Source organism: Pagrus pagrus (assembly GCF_965226575.1).
Source record: "Pagrus pagrus genome assembly, chromosome: 20".
Lineage (NCBI taxonomy): Eukaryota > Metazoa > Chordata > Actinopteri > Spariformes > Sparidae > Pagrus > Pagrus pagrus.
The window spans coordinates 26,570,677-26,596,813 of record NC_140207.1 but is presented as its reverse complement, the minus strand read 5'-3'; the positions used below and the strand labels follow the sequence as shown (position 1 = coordinate 26,596,813).

General features: G+C 39.1%; 2 protein-coding genes across 6 annotated transcripts in view; one reads left to right on the top strand and one right to left on the bottom strand.

Moving 5' to 3' along the window:
* The window catches only part of rsu1 (Ras suppressor protein 1), a 168,128-nt gene extending 149,883 nt beyond the window's left edge, over positions 1–18,245 (bottom strand). For 2 of the 3 annotated variants that reach the window (XM_084340834.1, XM_084340836.1), the window contains exons 1-3: positions 16,498–16,593; positions 16,227–16,339; positions 10,562–10,612 (exon numbers count right to left, since the gene is read on the bottom strand). In XM_084340834.1, coding sequence (XP_084196960.1) covers positions 10,562–10,612; positions 16,227–16,335 — 160 coding nt within the window. In that variant the 5' untranslated portion in view covers positions 16,336–16,339; positions 16,498–16,593. Of the gene's footprint in view, positions 1–10,561; positions 10,613–16,226; positions 16,340–16,497; positions 16,594–18,160 lie in introns of those variants that run through there. The other variant, XM_084340835.1, reaches the window with a different exon arrangement.
* trdmt1 (tRNA aspartic acid methyltransferase 1) overlaps positions 17,694–26,137 on the top strand; it is a 21,761-nt gene continuing 13,317 nt past the window's right edge. Inside the window, exons 1-3 of one of the 3 annotated variants that reach the window (XM_084340831.1) lie at positions 17,694–17,823; positions 25,005–25,114; positions 25,943–26,019. In XM_084340831.1, coding sequence (XP_084196957.1) covers positions 17,760–17,823; positions 25,005–25,114; positions 25,943–26,019 — 251 coding nt within the window. In that variant the 5' untranslated portion in view covers positions 17,694–17,759. Of the gene's footprint in view, positions 17,824–18,329; positions 18,407–21,287; positions 21,371–25,004; positions 25,115–25,942; positions 26,020–26,137 lie in introns of those variants that run through there. The other 2 variants (XM_084340832.1, XM_084340833.1) reach the window with 2 other exon arrangements.

Here is a 26,137-nt window from a genome sequence, read left to right as displayed (position 1 = left end):
TAGAGTTTAAAATCCTTCTCCTCACTTACAAAGCTGTTAATGGTCAGGCACCATCATATCTCCAGGAGCTCATACTACCCTATTACCCAACTAGAGCATTACGCTCCCAGAACGCAGGATTACTTGTAGTTCCTTAAGTCTCCAAAAGCAGAATGGGAGCCAGAGCCTTCAGTTATCAAGCTCCTCTTCTGTGGAACCTGTCTTGGACCAGCTCTTAGTTATGCTGCTATAGGCCCAGTCCGGGGGACAAATGATACACCGAGCTTCTCTCTCCTCCCCTCCTCTCCATCTGTATACATAATGCCTGTATACATGCCCCATCTCTGCATGTCACTGACTTCACTTCTTCCCCGGAGTTCTTGTGCTTTCTAGTCCTACAGGCTCCCATGGATCCTGGTCGCGCCCGGGTCGTGGATGGTGGATGCGCCTACTGCCATGGCCCTGCCTGACACCCACCACTACTGTTGCTAATATTAGTCATATCTCTGTTACATACGTTCCACTACTATTATTGTAATGCATTACTACATACTATCATTACCGTAAACCACTACTACTGTTATTACTAGTAATCACATTTCCATTATGTGCATTTCATTATTATTGCTGTAATACCTCTTTATGTACCTTCATTCCTGTCAACCATCCATTATAATTGTATACATTGTGATCTCGTTGATCTGCTCTGTACATGCAACATCTATTGCACGTCTGTCCGTCCTGGGAGAGGGATCCCTCCTCTGTGGCTCTTCCTGTCATCTCTGTACAGATTGTAAAGCCCTCTGAGGCAAACTGTGATTTGTGAATTTGGGCTATACAAATAAAATTTGATTTGATTTGACTTGATTCATTTTGCTGGTAAAAAGGTAGATTATCTGGGCGCAAAGTGAGGTATGCCACGCTAAGGGGTTGTATTAGACTCTGAAGTAGTCATGGGTGTGTTTAGGGTGTAACATAAGTGAAACTAGACTCACATGCCCTTTAAAAAAGGCCAGGTGCACCAGGTCTGTCACATATTAAACAGTGGCACTCATCTTCGTTGAGGGACATGTATGTGGTCCTCGGCTGCTGGACCTTCTGCCCCGCCGTTTCACAATCATCTGTCCCATCAACAACTCTGTTTGACTGCATATAAAAAAATACACGGTGCGCTTGAGCATGAGTAGTGAGTAGACGTGTCTTCCACAGCTCCCGCAGAAACCTATCAAATGTATACATTTTGAACCTCTTAACCGTTCAAACTTCGTTGAAAACACACACTAAGTGACTTTACTACCTTATGAGTGGATGAATGCCTCCCAAACCGGCCAAACAACAGTGGGAAAGCCACAACACGGGGCGACTCGAACTCCTCGGCTAGCGCTAGCTCGGAAACAGGTGCTAATGCTAACAACATGGAAGCGCTGGCTAATGCAGTTACTGCTGTGCAAGCCTCCATCAACTCGTTTCGGGAGGAGAACCGGGTGTCCATCGCTTCTTTACACTCGATACTGAGTGTGTATGGCCAACGAATTACCGACCTGGAGGACGGGCTGAATGAGTTCGACAAGAGACTGAGTGGCGTGGACGCTTCCCAAACTTCGCTAGCTAAAGGGAACGATGCTTTGAGGGAGAAGGTGGCGTACTGGGAAAACTACAATAGACGGCAGAATATACCCATTGTGGGGATATCAGAAAATGCAGAGGGTCCGCGACCAACAGAATTTATCACCAAACTACTCATCGATGTGTTTGGGGAAGACAGTTTTGAGAAACCGCCGTCGGTGGATAGAGCCCACAGGAGTTTGGCTCCAAAACCAGCAGATGGTGATAATAGACCACGGCCATTCATTGTCAAGCTCCATCACTTTCAAACTAAAGAGTTGATCCTACGCCTTGCCAGACAGAAGGGCCCGCTCTCTTACAACGGATCAAGATTTCATATCTTTCCTGACTACAGCCCGGATGTCAACAAACGACGCACAGCCTTCTCCGAGTCCAAACAGAAGCTCCACGCCGCAAAGATCCAGTTCGGCCTCTACTACCCTGCCACTCTGCAGTTCACACACAACGGGAAACGCATGAAGTTCACCGACCCTGCGGAGGCGCTGACCTACGTTAACAACAATGTTGCTGTTGATGACGGACGCCCCGCTTTACACACTACAGAAGATGATGACTGAGGTAACGGTAATGTCCGAGTCAATGATGCCAGTAATCACTTAAAAGAGACGGTGATATCATTAGATATGGTTATTCTGTCATATTTTCTGACAGTATCTTTTTTTTTCTTAAATATAAAGTATTATTTTATTAGTATTGTTTATGTGGCAGTGAACGTTTTGTGTGTGAATGTGTGTGTACACATCACACGTAACGCTACATGTGTACACGCCCACCTTAATTTTTCTTTTTCTTTTTTTTTATGATTACCACCGGTCTCATTCAATGACTTTCTATGGCCTATGGGTATCATGGTTTCAAGAATGTGAAATGATATCACAGGTCACTTAATATACTGTTGGAGAGGTTCATCAATGGTTGAAAAAGATATCCACCATTACGGGTAGCATGCAAATGCAGGTTTGCAGTAGTTTGAAGTTTTCTGGGGGGGGGGGGGGGGTAGCCTTCTTAAGGCTTGTTTATGTGTTATATGTTGTATTTTTGATGTGATAAATGTTTTATATACAGCTTGTGCACCTTTTTGGCTTTTTTATCATGTAAATGGGGTAGACACTGGTATTTTTTAACTGACTGGTTCTAATGACACAGAGTAATTCAAATCTTGTCCCAGGTAAAGATGACATGAAGATTATAAGCTGGAATGTGAAGGGTCTGAATCAGGCAATCAAGAGAAAAAGGGTCCTCTCTCACTTACAACATCTTGGGGTCGGTTTTGCTTTCCTACAGGAAACCCACCTTCAAAATCGAGACCAGTCTAGAATTCATAAAGAATGGGTAAGGCAAATGTTCCATTCACAATTTAACTGTAAAGGTAGAGGAGTAGCTATACTCATTCACAAAAAGATTCCTTTCATTGTATCAGACACTATCTTGGACCCAAATGGCAGATACGTGATGGTTGTGGGAGAGCTGTTTCAACTTCGCTTAATATTGGTCAATATTTACGGCCCGAATTTTGATGACGATGATTTTTAGAAAAAAATGCTGAGCTCCATCCCTAATCTGGATAGTCATCACTTGATTATGTCTGGGGATTATAACCTGGTCATAGATTCTATCTGGGATCGCTCTTCTCAATCTGTGCCAAGACCATCTAAATCTGTGCAAACAATCCAGTCATTCATAGACATACATAAACTTATAGACCCATGGAGATTTAAACATCCCACGAAAAGGGAATATTCGTATTACTCCAATGTACATAAGTCATTTTCCAGGATAGATTTTTTTTTGGTTGACCCCTATTTGCTTAGTATTATTACAGATTGTAAGTATGACCCAATTATCATTTCTGATCATGCCCCTGTGAGTATTAAGGTAACTCTTCCGACTCAGAGGACAAAACGGACATGGCAGCTTGACACACTCCTGCTGGCTGATTCAGACTTTGTGAAGTTCATTACAGAACAAATAGATTTCTTTCTGCAGGTAAATAGGACTGATGGCATCTCAGCCTCAACTCTCTGGGAAACACTTCAAGCGTATCTCAGAGGACAGATTATCTCTCGCTCTGCTTATATTAGAAAAATGAAGTACAAGAATATTGAGGAGCTATCTTCAGAAATTAAGGCTCTGGATGGACTCATATCTGGTTCTCCGACCCCTGATTTGATTAGGAGGGGAGTAGACTTACAAACTGAAATTGATCTCTTAACAACCACCCAAGCGGAGAGACTCATCCTTAAATCCCGTAGTAGATTCTATGAAGAGGGGGATAAACCTTCCAAATTATTAGCTAGTCAACTCCGTCAAAAAGCAGCGTCCCGTACTATTTCGCAAATTATGCTACCTGATAGCTCCTCAACAGAGGATCATCAGGCTATTAACAACTGCTTTAAAGAGTTCTATTCTAAATTATACTCTTCAGATTCAACACTAGATCACAACCAATTTGACACTTTTTTTTCAAATCTGAACATTCCTACAATTGACTCTGACTCTAAAAAACGATTGGAACAAAATCTGACGCTGGAGGAAATTAACAATGCAATAATGTCCCTTCAGAGTGGAAAAGCCCCTGGCCCGGATGGGTTTCCAACTGATTTTTATAAAAAATTCAAAGATAAAATTGCCCCTCTTCTTCTCTCAGTTAATGCAGAAGCACAGGAGGATAACATTCTTCCGCCTACGCTCCGCCAGGCATCTATTACACTGTTATTAATGAAGAATAAGGCCCCTCGAGATTGCTCATCTTACAGACCAATCAGTTTGACAAACTGTGACGGTAAAGTGTTCTCAAAGGCCATTGCACTCCGGCTTGAGACTATTCTTCCTCATATCATCTCGGAGGACCAAACTGGGTTTAACCAGGGCAGACAATCCTATTTTAACCTGAGACGATTGTTTAATATCATTTATACCGAATCTAGCACTCCATCCCCAGAAGCAGTTATATCGCTCAATGCCAAAAAGGCGTTTGATCGGGTCGAGTGGGATTATCTTTTTCATACACTTAGCAGGTTTGGTTTTGGCCCTAATTTTATTCACCTTATCAAGCTCATTTACACTGATCCAACTGCCTCAGTTTATACCAACAATATCTCATCTGAGTACTTTCCCCTTCACAGAGGGACGAAACAAGGGGATCCAGTGAGTCCGTTGCTTTTCGTTTTAGCTATAGAGCCACTCGCCATAGCTCTTAGATGCAATAACAGTATACAAGGTATCTCACGTGGTGGCCTAACTCACACTGTCTCGCTTTATGCAGACGATTTGTTACTATGTGGAAGTTGGAAACATATCTGGGTATAAACTAAATTTTAATAAAAGCGAATACTTCCCCATTAGTAGCAATGCCAGAGAATATCCCAATCTGCCATTTAAGTTGTCCGCTGAGTCCTTTGGGTGTAAAAGTCACTAAATCCTATTACAGTCTACTTAAAAGTAACCTTACTCCTCTATTGGAACAGTGCAAACAAGATCTTAAAAGATGGTCTATTCTACCACTATCTCTTATCGGGAGAACAAATTCTGTAAAGATGAATATTGTACCAAAGTTTCTATATTTGTTTCAGGCATTGCCCGTTTTCATACCGCAATCTTTTTTCAAGGCATTTAATCAAATGATTTCTTCCTTTATATGGAATAATAAATCATCTCGCATAAGAAAAGAATTTATGGAAAGACCAAAGGGTGTAGGTGGGCTTTCACTTCCCAATTTGCGCATATATTATTGGGCCGCAAATTTTAATGCCATTTCTCTGTGGTTAAAAGATTGGAATGATAGGATCCCTGCATGGCTTCAGATTGAAAAGGTTACAAGCAGCCCGCACTCACTCCCTGCCTTACTTTGTGCACCCCTACCATCGCTAGTGAATAATATTAAGGATATTATAATTGTAACTCAATCACTACGCATTGTAAATCAGTTCAAAAGATGTCTGGGTATTCAGAGTATTTCTCTTCACTCACCGATAATGCATAATCATCTTTTTCAACCATCTTTATTGGATAATGGCTTCAAAACTTGGTATGACAAGGGCATTCATAGTATTGAGGACCTTTATGTCAATGATACTTTTGCTAGCTTTGAACAACTATCCAAAAAATTCGGTCTGACCAATAATGATTTTTTGCGATACTTGCAAATTAGAGATTTTACCCGCAAAAAGTTTGCTAATTTTCCTACACTTCCCTCTTCTTCCTGTTTGGATTCCCTATTAAGGGTCAATACGCTGAATGAGAGTAGAATATCATTTATTTATTCCCATATTATGGACAGCTGTAACCTCTCTATTTCACATATTCGAGAACAGTGGGAAAATGACTTAGGGGCCCAGCTGTCCGATGAGGAATGGGATATGGCTCTTACTAGAGTCTACTCTTCTTCCATATGTTCCAGACATGCTTTAATACAGTTTAAAGTGTTACATAGGTTACACTTCTCAAAAGCTAAATTAGCAAAAATATTTCCGAACGTAGACCCATTATGCGACAGATGCAAACAGACCCCAGCTACCTCCTACCATATGTTCTGGTCTTGTCCGAAACTTGTCCCTTTCTGGTCATCCTTTTTTGAAGTCATCTCTAATGCTTATGCCTATAATATCTCACCTTCTCCCTTGATTGCTGTTTTTGGTTTGTTTTCTGATCCAACAGGATCTGTCCCCCCTGTTCATTTTAGGGATGTGCACGGTTACTCGGATACTCGGGTACCCGAGTAGACAATCTGCTAATCGGTTACGAATTATTAACCGGTTAACCTAGGATTATTTCATTGTCGGCGATGCCGGGTGTATAGTCGCTCTGTCTCTCGTCTATTTCAGCCTTTACACCGACCCCACCGGTGTGTTTGTAGCGTTAGCTTACCCAGAAGCCGAGCAGTCAAGCCTGTCCAATAGGGACCCGTGTGCCGTCACATGACGGGCTAAAATCCAATGGGAAAACATGATCTGCCAAAGATCGTTTATTTACATCAAGATGGTTGCTCTGTTGCCGTGTGTGATCACTACTATCAGGAAATCTCCCGTAAATCCTAATAAATAATGCGTAAATTAACATGTATGCAATATTTCGGGGTCCGCCTGCTATTCAGACATGTCTCTCTTTAGACATGCCGCTATTCCGACAAGTCTCCGACAATGGCAAAAAACAATGTCGAAATAGTGGGACGCTTGAAAAATAACTTTAATGCCGCTATTCCGACAATTACAGGTCACTGTCTAAATAGCGGCATGTCGGAATAGCAGCATGTAACCGCATTTGTAACCTTAAACTGGCTTACAACCACTCAACGAGTTCGATGCGAAACCACTTAAGGTTCAAGAAACACGAAAGCATAAGCACCGCTAATTACTGAAAAAAAAAAAAAAAAAAATCCGGGGTATAAATGCGCTCCGTCCAGAGGGGAAACTTTTTTTTTCCCCAGTCATAAACTCATATGTGCATCTTAAACTCCAATCTACTCTTATTAACCACCTGATATTTTGTCTGACGACGCTGTGTGTCAGCAATGCGCTGTCTGATGGACAGAGCGCATTTATGAGTCATATATTTTATTACTCGGTTACTCGATTAGGACCAGGTTCGGGTACTCGGTTAGAAAATTACTCGAAATGCCCATCCCTAGTTCATTTACAGAGGGTCATCGCCTTTTCCTCCTTAATAGCCAGACGCTTGATTTTATTTAAATGGAAGGCTGTTACTCCTCCATCACACCACCACTGGATCAGGGACGTTATGCAGAACGTTAAGCTGGAAAAGATCAGATGTACCCTCAACGGTTCCATCAACAGATTCTACAAAACCTGGAACCCTCTAATAACTTATGTGAACAATTTACCTGGTCTGGAACTGGAATTCTGAACATTTAAACCTGCCCTTGGACAATCCTGCGATAAATTATGCTAGGTGCACTTGTTTTGTTTCTTTGTTTTTGTTTGTTTGCTTGTTTGTTTTGTTTTTGTTTTGTTTGGTTGTCTGTTTTTTTGGGTTTGTCCGTTGTCCGTGACGAGTTTGTCAGTCTTTTTTTTTGGGTTTGATATGTCTTTGCGTCTTTGTTGGGATTGTTTTTATATGGTTATTTGTAAAACAAAGATTATGATTGTTTTATATGATAGTTGGAAAATTACAAATAAAGAGTTTAAAAAAAAAAAAAAAAAAAAGTACACTGATATTTGACTGGGGTGGAGGAGGAGTGCTGCTAACCATGGGTCAGACGGGACAGGTCATAAAAATTAGGATTCTGATTAATAACAGGGGGGATGAGAGGCATGAAATGCATCCTTAATGAGGAAAATATTAATGACATTGCCTGCAGTGATCCTCCAGCAGTGTATAAATGACATGGGTATCTCTACACTAACATGCGCATTTGCACAGGAGGAATAGCTGATAAACTTAACTGATTATTTAAAACATCCGCCAACAGGATGGGTTAGTATTTCATGTTTATGTTCTGTATATCAGCAGCTGCAAAATAGGAAGTCACTTTTAACCAGGATGAACAATCTGTCATTTTCAAAAAATCATATCTCCACTAGTAGTTCAATTTCTTTCAACCAAATTTTGGTTCTCTATCCTATTAATGTTAAGTTATTTGGTCCTGCATAAAAAACTGAGTGCCACAGATCTCGTTAAATATAGCTTTACAGCTAAAAAAAAACCCCACTTATTGGATTACTTTGAGTGTAGATTTTCCCAAGAAGGATTATTTTAATTTCCTTGAAACTTTAGTATGTGAAAGTGTTGATATTCATTGCATATATATAAAAAAATCAAGTTGCTATATCATTCCCTCATTGTTTATTAATTTTTTTAATTCGCTAATTTTTCACACTTTTCACTGGCTGATATATCACATTCAGTGGTTTTGTTTCATCAGTAGATATTTGTACTGTGTTCACTTCAAGGTTTTCTATTGGTCTGATACCTACTCACCCTTGTTTTCATTGGGTTCTGTAAAGTTACATCTTGTAATGGTTTGGTCTGTTGCATACTAGATGATGTCATCTAGTTATGTGTATCTGGACAACATATTAATCTTAATTCCTTACACACATTACATACAATACTCACAAAACACATGTAATATTTCACAATTTCAAATTCTGAGCTAATTTCTAAATTCAAATACATTAAAACCAATACAGCAATTGAAACCAATAAAGTAAGTCTGGAATAATCCCACCTGAAACAGGTTTGGGTGGGTTACTGCAAAATGGATTGCAATATAACCAGAATGGGCAATCATAATTTATTTCATCATTAAGCAGTCTGATGTTATAGAGAGATCATGGAGCCCTGCTCCATTAGAAAATCCTAGAGGCAGAGGCCAACTGTCACAAAACAGCCTATGGAGAAGTTGAATTTTTGTTTGGCTGAGTTGTTGTCAGAAATCAGTTCAGAGAGTTTGTAACTGTGAAATAATATGTGTGTATTGAGTTTAAGAACTAAGATTAAGATTTTGTCCAAACATACAGAACAGAATGACATCTGGTATGCAATGAACCAAGCCATTTCAACTTGCACATTTCCAGAACCCAGTGATGAACAGGCTCTACAGGTATCAGGCAGATAGAAAACCTTGAAATCAACACAGTACAAATATCTGGTGATGAAATAAAACCACTGAAAGCAGCACAGCCAGTGAAAAGTGCAAAAAAATAGCTATATTTTTAAAAAAAAACATAAACGATGAAGCAGTAATATAACATCTTTTTATATGCAATGAATATCAACACTTAAAAAAGGCAATTGGTGAGGTTTAGAATACACATAAATAATAATACTGAAATACTGAAATGAGGGCCAAACTTCAAAAATGCATAACTTAAAAAGTATTTGAAGTACAGCTATAGGATTTTGCATGGTGCCTTGAACTGAACAGGTTTCAACATGAATTTTTTCAAGAAAATCCATGACGTGAACTGGGAAAGGTTCTTGATTTAGGGTGAGTTGGCATGGAATGACCCAGTTAGCACCTACATTACGTATGACAAATTGTTACAGACCTGAAATTTGTATTTGCAACAATGGTGTTGCACTCAGAAACTGTGGGGGGCGCAAGATGGCACAACATGGCGATTTCTACATAATGTTGCTTTAGTGCACGCTTGAACGTAATCAAATGCACCAAGGGGGATTCCTGCAGAGATGATTGTCATGGCGTTTTTTGTCATTGCCTTGGAGTTCTCATGGCTGTTTTAGTTTTGTTCTGAAACCCACACTTTGATTTTGAAGTCGATCCTGCAGCACGTGCTCCTTCTACATTGGTGTGCAGCTGCATCCCTCTGTGACCTAGGGTGATCACAGACTAAGTTTAAGGCCTCTGGGAGGACTACTGTAGGTGGTCTACGTGTGGTTATTGACACTGCTTGTCCTCAGAATTCTAATCTTTGAAAATGACTGACAGCCTCCAGATGTTTCTATCATTGTATCATTGTCAGAATTCAGTCAGTGATTGAAGAAACTCAGTTAATTGTGACTTCTGAGTTAGACATCAACTAAACTTTCATTTAAAGCCCAAATTTAGCTGTGTTTTAGACGTCAGGTCTACATAAAGATGGCTATGAGATCTCTTTTAAATGCAAAATTGCTTGATGGGTAATGTTACAGACCCATTATTTACAAACAACTAGATTATGTGGATTGTGTGTGTGAAGTATTAGGGCAAGTCAAGAACTGAGTAGCTACCTCCAATTGAGAATGAACTAATTACTTTGCTATTGTTTTGAGGATGGTAAATAGATGTTAAATTCTGATGTTGCCTAACTTTTGAAATCATGTTGCGTACCATTCCAGGCCTATTAATCATCGGTAAATATTTTGATATAATAAGGGCATTCTTGCTACAAATTTGACATAGCTCCTGTCCTGTTGTAGAAAGTGATGTCACACATCCACAGATTGAATTCACTGCTGTTGTCTGTGAGAGCAGAGGATGAAGGAAGCAGCTTACCTGAGAGCTTGTTGTGGCTAAGGACCAGCTGAGTGATGTTAGACAGGGTGACTGAAATGACATAGAACATCAACATCAACTAACTCAGCAGTTTGTTTACTCATAATAATAATAATAATAATAATAATAATAATAATAATAATAATAATAAACTTTGCAGTTTATAAAGTGCTTTGACAGACAAGCAGAAGCAGGAAACTCAGGAAGACAATATAACAGAATAAACACATAACATTCAAGCCAAACACAAGAAAGGCTTCGCCTAAGGAGAAGTTAAAAAAGGAAGGCGTAACACAAAATGCAAAACACAAAATGGCAATATTAGTAAGGCAAAGGAATAGAAGTGATTAAACAGGCAAAATCACAAAAAAGCAATGCAAATCTTATTTATCTATTATCTAGATTTAAATGTTTAAAAATCATGACATGTAGTTTTCTACACAGAAAAGGCACTTATATGGATAATTTTTGTACATTTGGACCATCCAACTGAGCCAGTAGATCGGAGGGCCAGACTTGAGTAAGGAGAGATAAACTTCAGACAAAAGATTATTAGAGTCAAGAAGTCAGACCACTCGTCAAAATACTTCTGTTTTGCATTTGTTTCAAATTTATTACAAACAATAATATGAGCTTAACAATTTGAGTGAAAAGTTGAATCTTTGAAAAATCCTTATGGACTTCAGAATATCTTTAATGACTCCACAAGTTGGTGCAAAACCTCATGACTGATGTGATCACAGCATGAATGACAGTGTTCCATAAAGCTTCTTGTGATGTCACACAATACTTGGCTTTCTCTGTCTCGTGCTCCCATAAATGTTCAGTTGCACCAACAGTGCTTACGCCTGGTCTTAAGCTAACTCGGTCGTCAATCTTACACCTCGTCAGGAACGGGGGGTTCAGCTGTTAACAAAGCATATAATTTATCCAGTCACAGAGCATCTTACACACTGGCACAGCAACACACCTAGACAGAGTGACTCAATGGGCCTCATGCAAGAAGCGATATACGAACAAATTTTCTCTTATTTTTGCTCGTATCCATGATTTTATTTTATTTTGTCTGTACCCATTGATTTGTGGGATTCACCAATGTTTTCTTATTTTTGCTCTTCTCTCAAGAAGAGTGGTCGAGAGCACTCTTACCAAGACAAGAGAAAAACATTTACACAATTACTACAATTTGTTTGTCCAATGCACGGAAACATATGTTTTAAATTATAGGAACATCAAAAAATGAATGCCTTGGCCCGTTGGCCATGGGGAGCACACAACTCCTTTGTGCTGCAGAATAGTTCCGTGAGGATGCGTCTGGCTCATGGAGCTGGTGGAGATGGGTGGCTGATTGGTAAGTGATTTGTAATTCTAAAAACCACCATCCATTTGAACTTTTATAAAACTCAATTTTATAAAAATGTAACATAGGTGACCAAGGCTATGCCCTCACTCCGTGGCTGATGACCCCCCGGCAAATCCCCAGACTAGACAGGAGGGCTCTTACAACCACCGGCATGTGCGCACCCGCTCTGTGGTAGACCGCACAATTCACAGCATCACAGATGTTTTGTAATTGCTGTGTTTCTTAAGTTCCTGTACCGCTAGTGCTGATGCTGTGGAAGGTCACATGCTTACATTGTTTTATTTGATTTAACAATACCTCAGTTTCCTCTTCTTCTTACTACCCTTTTTTGGTGGCATCTCTAAAGTCGCTGTGCCAGTGTCAGCTATTTGCACACGGCACAACACCTGCCCTTATGGTGTTTAGTGGGCATTACCTATGCTAATTACAAACAATTGGCCACATGCCTCCAATTTACAATCAAGTGGGATTCATCATTCAGCACACCTGGGTTAGAGCAGATTTGGATGGTAAGAAAGTTTGGTGCATCTGGAGTTGACTTATTGATTTATTTTTATGACTTATTTAGATATAAGAAATTTTAGAGAATGTTGCTGCATGAGGCCCATTGTTTTTATATAGAAGAAGGAATTACCTAATGTATTACATTTGCCAAATTTACAAGAGTGTAAAAATAATTAGTGCTTCATAGACAGCATTGGACTGCTTGGCAGTAAAATTTTCCTTGTGAGGTTCAGTAGTTGATAAGAAGTATATCGGCAGAGAGGTATTGCTTTTCACACATGCGCAGAACGCGTGTCAAGCTTGGCTGCTGCGTCGCCTGATCTAGAGATTCTCTATTTCTACCGCGACACGCATGTGGTTCTCAGCAAAAATCGACCTGAAAATGACCTGTATACAGTCATATGCACATTATACCAGCATTTCACTACAGTTTTAATGTCTGTATCTGTAGACTATGTCACAGACATGAAGAGAATACACACAACAGCTAAAGGGCACGGTTGGAAGAGGTGTGCTTTGGCACAGTACGATTGCTCATGCATGAGCACAAGCACAGATGCACAACAGGGACATAAAGTAAAGTCATGTGTATTACGCCGCCTTGCATAATCAAGAAATCCAGGAATGTGAGAGGGCAGTCTGTGACCACAACAACACAAAATAAGCCACAAAAAAAGTCAGTAAAGTTAGTCATGTTCTCTTGACACTTCATGACGTATGTACAAGAGGTAACCGTGCTCAGGTCTGGTTGCAGCCAGAGCAATGTGAGTGCAGGCCAGCAGGGGACTTGGGAGGAGGGACAATCATGCTTTGGCACAGTACAGAGCAACTGGGTCAAGTGGGACTGCGCCCTTAGAGACTTTATTTCTATAACACGACTAGCAATAGACACCACGCAATTAGAACACATATATTTGCCAAGCATAGCCTCTACACAGAAGCCTTTACATGTATAAGGTTTAAATAAGCCACTGCTAGGTTGTGGACTGGGAACACAGCCAGTCCAGGAAAAAAGTGGTGGCTCATTTTCTTATGTGAGTAGTGTTAAAAACTAAAACAACCTGTTGTAAGCAGCAATATGTGTACACTTTGTAATAAGGTTGGGCGATGTCTGCCAAATGCGATGTCTACAGTGAAACATCATGATGGACAATGACATCTTTGTTTACGAATTTAAGGCAGCATGTCCCCTCAGTGTTGTCGTAAGGCAGCAGTTGCGTATTAGCTCACCACTGTAGCCGCCGCTGTTTCCCATCATTTCTCTGACATGAATCTCCAACTGTCTCATCCTGCAGAGGAAACTATCCACCGACATGCATCCTTGTGCCAGGTTTAAAAGTGTCCTTGTCTCCGCACCACATGTCCATAACTTAGCTTTGTTCAGCTTCACATGCATAAAACAACGTTGGCCGACTAGCCAAGGCAGCTAAGCTAAGAAAACTCTGTGTAAAAACGACGTGACTGAGAGAAACAGCGGCCTACGGGAAAAGAAACACTGATGCCACAAATGTAACCGAGTGTCTGGGGGTTCGCCTAACTGAGCTGGTTGAATAAGAAAATATCATATCACAAACAACAACAACTCTTGCCCCACGGCAACTCTGAGTGGACACGCCACTTAATTAGGCTCTCTGGTGGGGAGCATTTTAAATCACGATGTTATGATGGTCAGGGATTAGTAGTCAATGGCTGTTTCGATCATCGGCCCAACCCTAATTTGTAATATGATAAATATAAGCTCAATATTTCAGGTAACATTGGGTTATCTACATTTGTCAGTTTGGGGCACTAGCTAATCATCTTACCATCCTCTGATAGCAAACTAACATTAATGTTAGCTTAACTAGGTTGCTACAGTTTGTTGCTGGTCATTTTAATCGAATGTGTTATTACAGTAAATACAGTTTTAAGACTATCTGAGTTCATCTGTTAGCTGTTAACTTCCACAGTTTCTTGTCTTGACTGTCACTGATAGTTATTTGTGCGATAATAAAATAATTATATAGGAAAAAAATAACTATATATTTATTTTACATTGATTTAAAGAAACAGGTGTAACACAAAATGAAAAGTTAACTGTAAAAAACAGAATTAAGAAAATTCCAAATTCTGTTTCTCATTCCCAGTTGTCTCAGTCATTGTACTGATTTGTATTATCATTAAACTGCAGTTCACCATTTAACACTCCATGTTCCTCTGAACAGAAACTCTCAGTCCTGCAATGTGTTTAACTCCGCTGTAAGCTATTAGCACTGTCAGCTGTAAACTGTTAGCTCTTTTTGCTGATAGCACTTATGTCGTAGGGCTCAAAACAAATGGCGTTGCATCACCCAACATAATCCCAATCAGGGATTACAGAATATTAATTTATTACAAATAGACAATCTGTAATGATAAATTGAACTGACTACTTCTGACTGGGCCATCATCTCACGTTGTTACCATATTTGTCTCTTGCTCCACAGTGCTGTGTCAGCGTCAGTTACATTCACTAGCTTGTTACTCAGCACAAGACTTAACATTTCCGCCGTGCAGGTCCATCTATCCCCTCGGTCTCAAATGGCTTGCTGGCAAGACCTTGCAAATACATCAGTTTAAACCAACAGGGCACTGCAAATTCGTATTGGTATTGGCATGAAGACAGCTAGTTCGCTTATAGCAGCTAGTGGGCAGCAGAGTCCTGCATTTTCTGTGCCATTTTAGCAGCACATAAAAAACCGCCTAGTGTGTTTTGCTACTTTTACTTAAGTACGATTTTAACTACAGGACAGGACAGGAATATTTTTACACTGTGGCCACTTTTATTAAAGTAAAAAATCTGACCAATTCTTTTACCACTGATCATAGTTAAGTAATTCCCACCTGGCCAGCTCCCAAAGCAGCATACCCTATGAGAACCACTGGTCTAGCTAGCCTGCACTCACTGTGATATTAACATGACGCGTAGGCAGGGCCATGGGAAATCAGTCATAGTTGGGGGTGCTGAGTGGTCAGTCTATATGATGACGTCATAGTAAATGGTGCATGACATTCATGTTTCTTGTATTGAATTGAGTGACTAGCTTTTACACTACGACAGACAGCAAACTTGAACACAAACATACTGAAGGGTAAAGCAGCCACATCAACTACAGTCACCAACATCAAGGAGATGAGGGAGGATAAAAATTAAAATTGCTCAGTTTTATGAATCGTTGAGTTAAGAGAAACTTTGTAAACTTAGTGAAGCGCTGATTCTGAAAAATTCTTCATTATTTGGGCCTTCTTGTAAATTGTATTTTTATTTATCATTTATTTTTGGGGGGCTGCTGCAGCCCCCTCGGTACCTCTAGTTCCCACAACTTTGAGCATAGGAAAGATACACAGAAATAAAGTAGAATGACTTTACTTTGCCTTTGTAAATATAAGAGATCTGATTTTGGTTGGTATGCATGCTGCATCCTTTTTATGACCAGGACAGAGAACAAGGAGAGGAGAGGAGAACCACAGACAGATGAGACACCAGAAGAGCTACTGAGGAGTTGAATAAGGGGATAGTATGAGATAGATAAGCCACAAAGTTAACACAGTTTGTCACCGTTCAAATGTGTCCGAGCAGTGTCTCACATCTCATTTTCCTCTAAAAATAAATTCATATTGATGCAATTATAGGGTGAAAATCTAAAATATTTCTAGGCTGGGCTAAGCCCCCAATGTTGAAAGCTCCTACCAACGCCTCTGTCTTCAACTAAAGCATAATAGTGGTTGAAACAGCATGTTTAATATAGTGTCGCGGTGAAAATTGAGTCGTTCTCTTACATAGTCCTGGAATGTCCAGCATGTTCGAAATGCCCCGGTCGCACATCTCCACCTCTGGCAGGTTCTTGTCCCGACTTTCCTCCACTATCTTCTTCAAAGACTTGGACATTTTTCTGAAAGCACCGATCCAAAACAGTACAGAGTGTCGTTAGAAAAGTCGGTATTCGTACAATGTAACTTTATGTGAGCGGAAACCCAACAACAACACGCGTCAGGAGAAACTGAAAGCAGCTGTTGATACGATGGTAAGTAGCCTACTTAAGATGCTTACGGTTTTGAAACGAGGAATGAAAAACAAAAAATATATTAGCTTTTTGATGACTGATAGAGTCTTCGCTTCAAGCTCACACCCTACCGGAAGTTTATGTGAAAGTCACCATTCCATAATAGGGTACTTCCTGCTCCTAGATGTGTTCAGCCACACCTCTTGTTGAGAGCTCGAGAAACTCGGTCTGCGGTCCGCAGGCTGCTCAGAGCTGGATGGCAGCAGCTGCCTAACAGCCATCCTTCGAAAATGTTGCCGATGAGCAGTACACCATGAAAATAACGTTGAGAATGTTAATACATCCAAAGGATCAGTATTAAAAGATGCCACACAAATCCAATAAAGTGCTCCGTCACAAGCCCCATCTTTTCCGACGGGTTTTATCTTCTTTGTATTTTATTTGTGTATTTATTTCATGTAATGCTGTTTACTATGATTAAATCTATTAATGCGGTTTACTTAAATTCTGTGTTTTTATTTGAACATTCTTGTGTGTAAATACAATCTCTTTGTAAAGCACTTTGGTCATGTTTGTTGTTTTGATATGTGCTTTAGAAATAAACTTCTCCCGCTGGAGACTGGTTTATTATTTATTTCTGGATATGCAATGTTTTATATTCGAAATATCCTCTTTTAGCCTACATTTGTAACTAATATCACTATTTAGCCGACCTATATCTCGTCTCCTTACTTTATCTTATTAATTTAAAATATTTAGAAGTGTGTATTTCATACAATCATCTAGGTTATCCATCTGTCCCTGGGGGGCACTGTTGCCCTATTTGTATGTAAAAAAAAAAAAAAAAATATATATATATATATATATATATATATATATATATATATATATATATATATATATATCAGGAGTAAAGTTATTGTTTGTTTTTTTAATGGAAGTCAGTACTTTCGGTTTGAATGTCTTACCTTCGAAACAAAAGCAAAAAGGAAAAAAGAGAGGAAAGGATGCATGTTGTGGCACACTGTCCGAGATATGAGCAAGAGAGAAGGCACATGACTCAAAACCTCAGGTAAATAAAAATACTTTAACCTCATAGACATTCTATAACAGAATTCAAGAAATGAGTGTTATCAGTTGTTGTTTTTATCTTTCTTGTCCTTCTGATCCACACTCCATACCAGTTGGTGGCAGTAATGCATCAATTCGTTTTTTGCCAGCCGCCAATAAAACGCGAAAAAGAAGGAAGCACTGTGAGGCATGATGTTTAACGACAACAGGCCTGCAGTGCCATCATTGACCGTGTGTCATGCAGAATCTCCGGGTGCTTGAGCTTTTCAGTGGGATAGGGGGGATGCATTACGCTCTAAAGGGTAAGCTAATCGTTGATAGATTGATTGATTGTTTTTTTTTTATTGGAAATGCTAAACCGTACCAAGTGAAGAGACAGATTTTCTCTGATGTGGCTTATCGTGCGCAAAACTATTGTCAAAAGCGGACCGTGTGCTCGTCATCCATTTTGCCCGTAAACCGGTGAATTCGTCATTATTCCCTCTGGCGATAGACTCGTTTGAGATGAGCGAGCAGCGGCTCATACCTGAGGGTACAGTCAGGCTTTCTTTGCGTGAGCTGGCTCGACAAAACCTAAAACTTCAGCGCTAGCAGAGACCAGAACAAACACAGCTGTTATGTCACGTGCAAACCACCTACTCTCTCTGGCCAACCAACCACTGCTGGGTGAACGCGTCTCTTCTGGACCACTTCCAACAGGGTGGCTTTTCACACTGTAGTCAGTCTGTTGTTTACTCAAGAAGATGAGTTAACGTTCTGATGGATGGTAGAACACCTGCAGCTGATCAGTTGATGAGCTAATTTGTTGTGTGAGCTCTTCAAACGGGGCAAGCAGGGAAATCATGTTTTCCACTAACTTCCACTGGCTGCTGGTGAACATGCAAGGCAAGTCATTATCAGCTGTTGTCTGTAGCATGTATAAAATACTGTTCCACGCAGAGACGTGCACATGATTATAGAGGGGCAGGGGCTCAAAGTCAGAAAAGGGCACTATGTGCGGGCCCACATTTTTTTCAAGCCTTAATAACACAATATGTAGATTAATGTAAAATTAATAAACAAAGTACTTATAGAAAGCTAACTACTTAGCGGTGTATCCTGTGTAGCTCTGAGTGATATGCAATTGCCATTTCTTTTGTGTCAACAAATTATTGTCAACATGAGTTTATTTACATTATCATAATACTGAGGTTTGGAAGACATGCAATTCAGCTGCAATTCTTAAAAGCAATAATTTTATTAGCCTACAGTAGTAGTAGCAGTAGTAGTTGTATTTGCATAAATGCAGAAGCATTAAATCAACTGCAACTTCTACTAGTACTACTACTAGTGCTACTACTACTAAAGCAACCCTACAGTAAGACAGCATATAAAATGGTACAGCATCATTACTGTCTTGTCACACACACACACACACACACACACACATAGCTAATGTAGCCTGAGACCTATATTAGCTAGACAATAAGCTAGACCAATTTCCCGACTTCCAGAAACCGAGTCATGACGTCTGAACTGCCAAGCTAAGACTAATATATTTTTTCCAAGGTTGCACATTAACACAGCTTGCATAACAAAAAGAAAATCATGGGAGGGCAAGTGCAAACTAGAAATACAGGCTACACATCTAAAATGTGACAAAACCAAGAAATTACTACTGTGACTGCTACTGTGAATGTTAGCAGGAACAGCAATGTTTACAACAGCAAAGTCACAATAAACTCAATATCTGGAAGAAGTTTAAGATTTGTGGCAAGATAAATAGGTTACACAGACAGCTGTCATATTAGATTATTCATAACTCTCATTAACAAGCAGACAGCTTAACAAGCACAAATGGGCGCTTTTCTGAAATATGACTCATATTTAAGCACGTTGAATGAGTGGAAGGCGACTTGTTAGCCCCTACAAGGAAGTTATGTTAATGGATTTATAACTCACAAAGGTTCAAGTCGCTCCACTGTCACGTCTCATCTATGTGCGTGTTCTCAAGGAGGCCGCGGCTTCTCTCTCTCTCTCTCTCTCTCTCTCTCTCGCCCCTCTGTGAGAGACGGAGCTGAGCCGCAGCGGACAGAGAAGCGGCTTTAGGCTCAACACACACACACAACACCGTATTACAAGGAAATGCGTACGGTAGATAAATGTGGCGTTTTTATAACGCCGTTTTTTTTTTTTTACATCCCTATGCACAACACACAAAAAGGGCACTTTTTAATACGAGGCAAAAAGGGCAGGGGCTCAAGCCCCTTGGGCCCTATGTGTGCACGTGCCTGGTTCCACGTGGTGGGTGGGTACATCCTCATCTTGCTATAGCCTTTGGAGAGGCTGGCCCAGTTGTTTCTGAATACTTTGAAGTCGAGAGTAGGCAAGCTTGGAATGTTTGAAATGACGATGCGTCTTCTACTATGATATCACTGATGCTATGCTGTGACAAAACTCTTTCAGCCACAGCGAGCTTGAGGGTATATGCACAATAAGCTGGGTAAATGCGCATCCCTCATGACCTTTTCCATGTTCCTGGCTCAACATGGTCATGGGACATGCTCTCGAAATCCAAATGTGACTTGTGAAGCTGATTGATGTGATGTAATTCTTAATATGGCTGTCTATGTGCGTACTCGTTCAAGGTTCAAGAGTCTTTATTATCCCCTAGGGGCAACTTGTTTCACAGCAAGTGGCAAACATGCAACACACACATCCAAAAAAACATTCAACATAGGTCATTTAAAAGCCTGATCACTGCAGGGACAAATGAATCTCTCCATCTATTGGTCTTACATCTCGGAAGCAGGTATCTGCATCTGGAAGGAAGCAACCTAAACTCTCTGTGCAAGGGGTGATCTGGGTCTGCCAGGATCAGTCTGGCTTTGGTCACTGACCTCTCTTTGTGCAGCTTGGAGAGGTCATTTAGGGCTGTGCCCGCAATTTTTCGGCACACCCTGACGATTCCACAAATTGTATTCTTGTTTTTACATGTTAAAAGACCAAACCAACAGATGAAGTGTGGATAAATTGTCTCACGTGTTTTGCGTCATCTGATCGGCTCTTCTGATCGGAGATTATAGCGACCTCCCAAACTGTTTATAACAAATGACAGCTGATAACGTTAGGTGCCCGATCAATCGGAGCACCATTAATTTTTATTAATTTCATCAGTGCAATGCTGTTACATGGGTCAGATCACTGTTTTTCCTACTCCTTTCTCACGACTGCAACTTTTATTTTGAAAATAAATAGAATCAGGATTACAAGTAACCAATTTAAACGTAAATACGAATTGTTTAAAGAGCAGCAACTGTAATGTTGACCTCATAAAAGTTACTGTATTAGCTAATGTCTCTCCGTAAAAAAACTGTAGTGATAGGCAGATGAAGCCTTATGAAGCTGTGTGTGCTCAGAATATTTGAAGCTTTGGGGCTTCAAACTTATAGCAGCCCCTCCAGACTGGGGCCAAAACACCACCCCCACTGCACCTCACTTAGTAATTTTAGTCTCATAGTCTCATATTTGTGCAATCTAAGATCAAGAAACCCTTGTGTTATTAAATATGTATTATTTTCAGAAGTGCCACATTAAATATAGATGTCATTGTGCAATATGTTAAAGTGAAATAATTATGTGCTGTCTAAAAAGTTGAGATATAAAATATTTTGTGCCACTGTGGGCTCATGTTTTTTAACTTAAAGGTTTTATTTGTGTTGCAGCTCATGATCTTATAACGTGTGACCCCCTGTCACTGCTCAGTCATGGAGTGTGCAAAGCAGACTGCAAGACTCACAATCACATGACAGAAAGTTGTGTAGTGTGAAAAAGACAGCCATCTGATGACTTTGAAAGTCATCATCGAAGGTTTGACAAAGGCATAAGGCCGTTGATATACTGGCTTTTAACAAAGTGTTTGTGTTTACACAATACACATGTTTTCTATGTGATTGCGTAGTTAAAAAGCAAGTGTATCTCTGACCTAAAGGCCAATTTATGCTGCTTCTGCCTCTACATGTCTGCGTTGGTCTGCTTTCATCCGCATGACCTGAATATCAACAGCCTGTGCTCACAAGTCCCTGCGCATCCGCTTCCACCTAAAATTAGGCAAAACCAGATTACTTCACCTCTCTACCACATTCATTTGTCATGACTTTGAAACATCGTAAAAAAAAAAAGGTTTGCATTAAAATAACATGTTATTTCTAAAAGTTACATTTAACTTGTGTCGTTTGAAGACATTATTGGGCCTAAATAAGCAACCATAGAATGAGACTTACTTAAAATGTGATATTTTACAAAGTGTAACATTTTAACATATGTTTGTTTTATAATTGTATAATTATATGTCAGCCCAGTGGCCACAAACCCAAAGCATTTCAATTTGATAAAAAACTAAACTAAAAGCAGTGAATTTTCAACAATATTTATTGTTACTTTGTGGTTAGTCAAAATGTGTCAACACCGTCAGATATTTATGACAAACCAATAAAATCAGACACCCATGTGGTCTATTTTCCCAAGGACCTCCTTTCCATCCTCCATGTTTGCTAAATGCAACAAGGTCGAAAAAGCTGCTAGAAGTTTGGGAATTTTTCTATAATTTTTACATATTTATTGCTGTGTCAACTGTCACAACCATGACATGTCAACACTGTCTTTTTCATATAGAAAGGACTATATTAAATTGTGACATAAATGTATGCATTTTAAAAAGAAGCTAGAGACAGCAAGCAACAGAAAGAAAACAAGATGGCTCCTGTATACAACTCACGAGTTTCTTGGAAAAAAGTGTGTTTTTGTCAAAACCGTCAGATTTGCTGTCTGATGGTAATGTTTAATTGCAACCTCTTTATTTATATTATACATGATTTCTCCTTTATTTCTTCCACGACAGGCCTACTTATCCCCAACATTTTATGTGACCCTCAATGACAAACGCTATGAATGAATGTAGTTGCATCATTTCACAACCATTTTATAAGATTTCACCCAAATTTTATCAAATTAAACCTAATTAACTTCACTGTCACTAATTGAATGGTAATTCCATTAAATTCTGACTCTTCATTTGTTTATTTTAGGCAGTTATGGCGAGACAGCAGCTATCTGTAGAGGCGTGATGTGACAGAAAAAGAGAATACCAAAACATGCAAGATGCCCAAAATTTCAAAAGCTCAAAGCTTTGAAAAATAAATATTACAGGATAATAAAAGAGATAAACAAACTAAAAAAAGCAATGGCAAAAAGAGCAAACTAGAGATTAAACTGGAGCCCATCTCGTGACGGGATCACATCAGCCGCAACACTATCAACATGTTGACATATCAACCCATGACTACTCAGTAGTCAATGCAACAATATTACATGAGTACTCAGTGGTCAATGCAACAATATTGCATGAGTACTCAGTGGTCAATGCAACAATATTACATGAGTACTCAGTGGTCAATGCAACAATAATACATGAGTACTCAGTGGTCAGTGCAACAATATTGCATCAGTTCTCAGTGGTCAATGAAACAATATTACGAGTACTCTCATTTGAAAATTGAATCAAAGTAATATAATGTACGATATGGTCAAAAAGTGATATTGCCATTATTTTGACAGATATTGCAATCGCGATGTAATTCATGATTATTATGGATGATTACATTTTACATCACAATTTTTATTATCATTGAAAAACTAGAAAAATCATGATAATGTGGCAAATTTCTCCCGGTCTCTGCCAAACAAACATGTTTTATTACATCTGGAGAACAAGCTTTGTAGGCCACAGCAGCTCTGCAGCACTACAAAATTAATAACACTTTTTGTGTTTTGTGACACATTTGACCTTTTTATAAAATAATTGCTGTTCTTGCGAACTTGGATATTGCACTTAGTCATATTGTGCTTGTGATTAATTGTACAGCCCTAATTCAGAGGCACTCCGATAATTATAATTATAATAATAATGATTAAAATCCTTTATTTTTAATCAAAATCCAAATTTGCCTGAAAATTGTTATTTGTAGTACCAAATTGTTGTATAACATTATTAATCAATGCAACCTTGACTTGAGTGGTGAAATTGTTGTAATTGTTTGTTGTAATTGGGCCTCAGTCACCACCAACAGGTGTCAACACCGTCAGATCTGAGTCAACGCCATCAGATGGACATTTTTAAAAAAAAATGAATTTGTTGTACAATCTGTTCCTCAAGTGTAGTTGATTTATTTAAGTAATTCTGTCTTTAAAATAAAAAATTTGTTTTTTATGTCCAAAATCCTTATTTTGTAGATTTAATGCTAGTTATAAAAGTTGTATATATATATATATATATATATATATATATATATATATATATAAAACGTCTAAAGGAGTACATGTGAAGTAGTATTAAAAAAAATTAACAAAAGTGAATATTCAACATTTAATAGAATATACTGTATGTGTACTTGGTACTTTAATGGTATAGCCATAAGCTCTGAATCTATCGCAGCATAAATAAATAGGAATAATTAGCTTTTTAGGGCATCTGATGGTGTTGACAAACACAAAGTAATGACAGGAAAAAAACGTATTTACTCAAAAGTCCAAACTCAGGAGGCTGCACCAAAATATTGCATGATTGCTGAGACCCTGCTCTATTAACATATACCTTTTAGATTTGTTAATACTTAAACTTTTTTTTTTTTTTTTTTTAATTGAAACCTGTTTTATCCAAATTCTCAAGAATCATTGTTAAGTATGTTGGGGTTATTTTCAATACATTTAGAGCTAATGTTGTGGTAATTTGGGGGGGAATTTCAAATTTGTCACTAGGGATGCCACCCAGTTACAATGAGATTTACGGACCTGTAAGTGAAGTGGTAGCCCTTTTCTCCTTAAGTATTTTCTGGATCCCGATGTAAACCTTATGGTTTTGTCAAACATCAGCTGCCATCCTTCTATGACACTTTTTTTGCTGCCAAGCTTATTTTAGGACCATTTTCTTGATGCCTAATTTTATAAAGTTGTTAACCATGGTCATAAATTGTGCTCCAGTTTCTAGGCTCTGTGGTCTCCTTTGGATTTCCACATTTTTTTCCTTACTTTAGTTCACCAAATTCTGACTCGGTGTATTTCTTGACTTTATGCTATTTGTTTATTACAGTGTATTCAGTTTTGCTTTAAGGGCATGTATTGCTTTACTAATTGATCCAGTCCCTATGCATGGCCGCTGTAAATAGAATGCTGTTGCTGTCTTTCCAATCTTCCAAGCTGTCCTCTGTCTGGATTGTGGGGAAACTATGTGCTCTCTTTTCTTTTTGTTATTTGATCTCTTTTTTTAATTCCCCTGCCTTCTATGTGCTGTTATGAATTACGGGCAGTTTCTTTTTAGCTAGCTAACTGACATCAAGTTCACACAGCCATTTTATCTGCTTCATCACAAGAGGGGTTTGCTATTGCCAAATTATGTTTAGAAAATCTTTGTCTGTTGCTTATAAGCTGATTTTCTTTCTTTCTCCAGAGAGTGGCATACCTGTCCAGGTAGTGGCTGCCATCGACATAAACACAACAGCTAATGAAATCTACAGGCACAATTTCCCCGACACCCCCCTCTGGAACAAGACCATTGAGGTGGGTTTCTGTTGCCCTGCAATAGACTGGCAACTTTTCCAAGGTATTCGACTGTTTATGCTCAGGCCCTGTTCACACGTACATGGGTATTTCTCGAAACAAAGTTTTTTCTGTGATTTGGCCTTCTGTACGCAATGAAAACTCCTTCTAAAGTGAAGATATTAAGAAATGTTGTTGTCAGTGTTTACATCTGGACTGGCAGAAAAAGAGGGATTTTTGGAAACGATGCAGACACACACTTATCAGTGTTGGTAGCATAGTTGACAAATGTGGAGAATTTTGTTATGATATTGCAGTGTTTGAGTTTGTATGTTGACGGAATGAATGTTGTAATGTTTAACATTATATTTAGAAAGAAACAAAAGAGACAAACAACTGGGGCTTACAATGGTTATGGTTATCCAAAAAGATTCTGTAAAGAGCAGTCCCGTTTCCCTGCATCTTTCATTGTGTTTACTGTAACTAAGCAACTGACCAGAATATACAATCTGCTTCCTGTTAACAATGGCATGCAACTGCCTTTCTTACTGGAATGTTCATGTGATATGCATTTTATGGTGTGTTGTATGGACAGAGATTACCTCTGAAGTGGTGCTAATACACACGTCTGAAAGGAGATTTTTTTTTCTAAAACCCTGTTTACAAAAATACCCATATACATGTGTACTAGGCCTGAGGGAGGCTCTAACGTCCCTGTGGCCTTCAACAACAATAACTATTTCATGATAAAGGGATGGATGACAAATAATGTAAACATGATTACATTATTACAATTCATTAGAATTTTGCGAGTTTGAACACAAGACTTTTTTTCATTTATTTCTTTAGGGCATAACACTCAGTGACTTCAATAAATTATCTTTTGACATGATTGTGATGAGCCCTCCTTGCCAGCCTTTTACCAGGTAGGTGTTATTTTGTATGTATTGTTTACCAAATATTTGTAAAATTTCAGATGAGGTTAGATGGACTGGTGACGTGACCATAGCAAATTACCTGCCAAATGCAAGCTTGGATGGACTC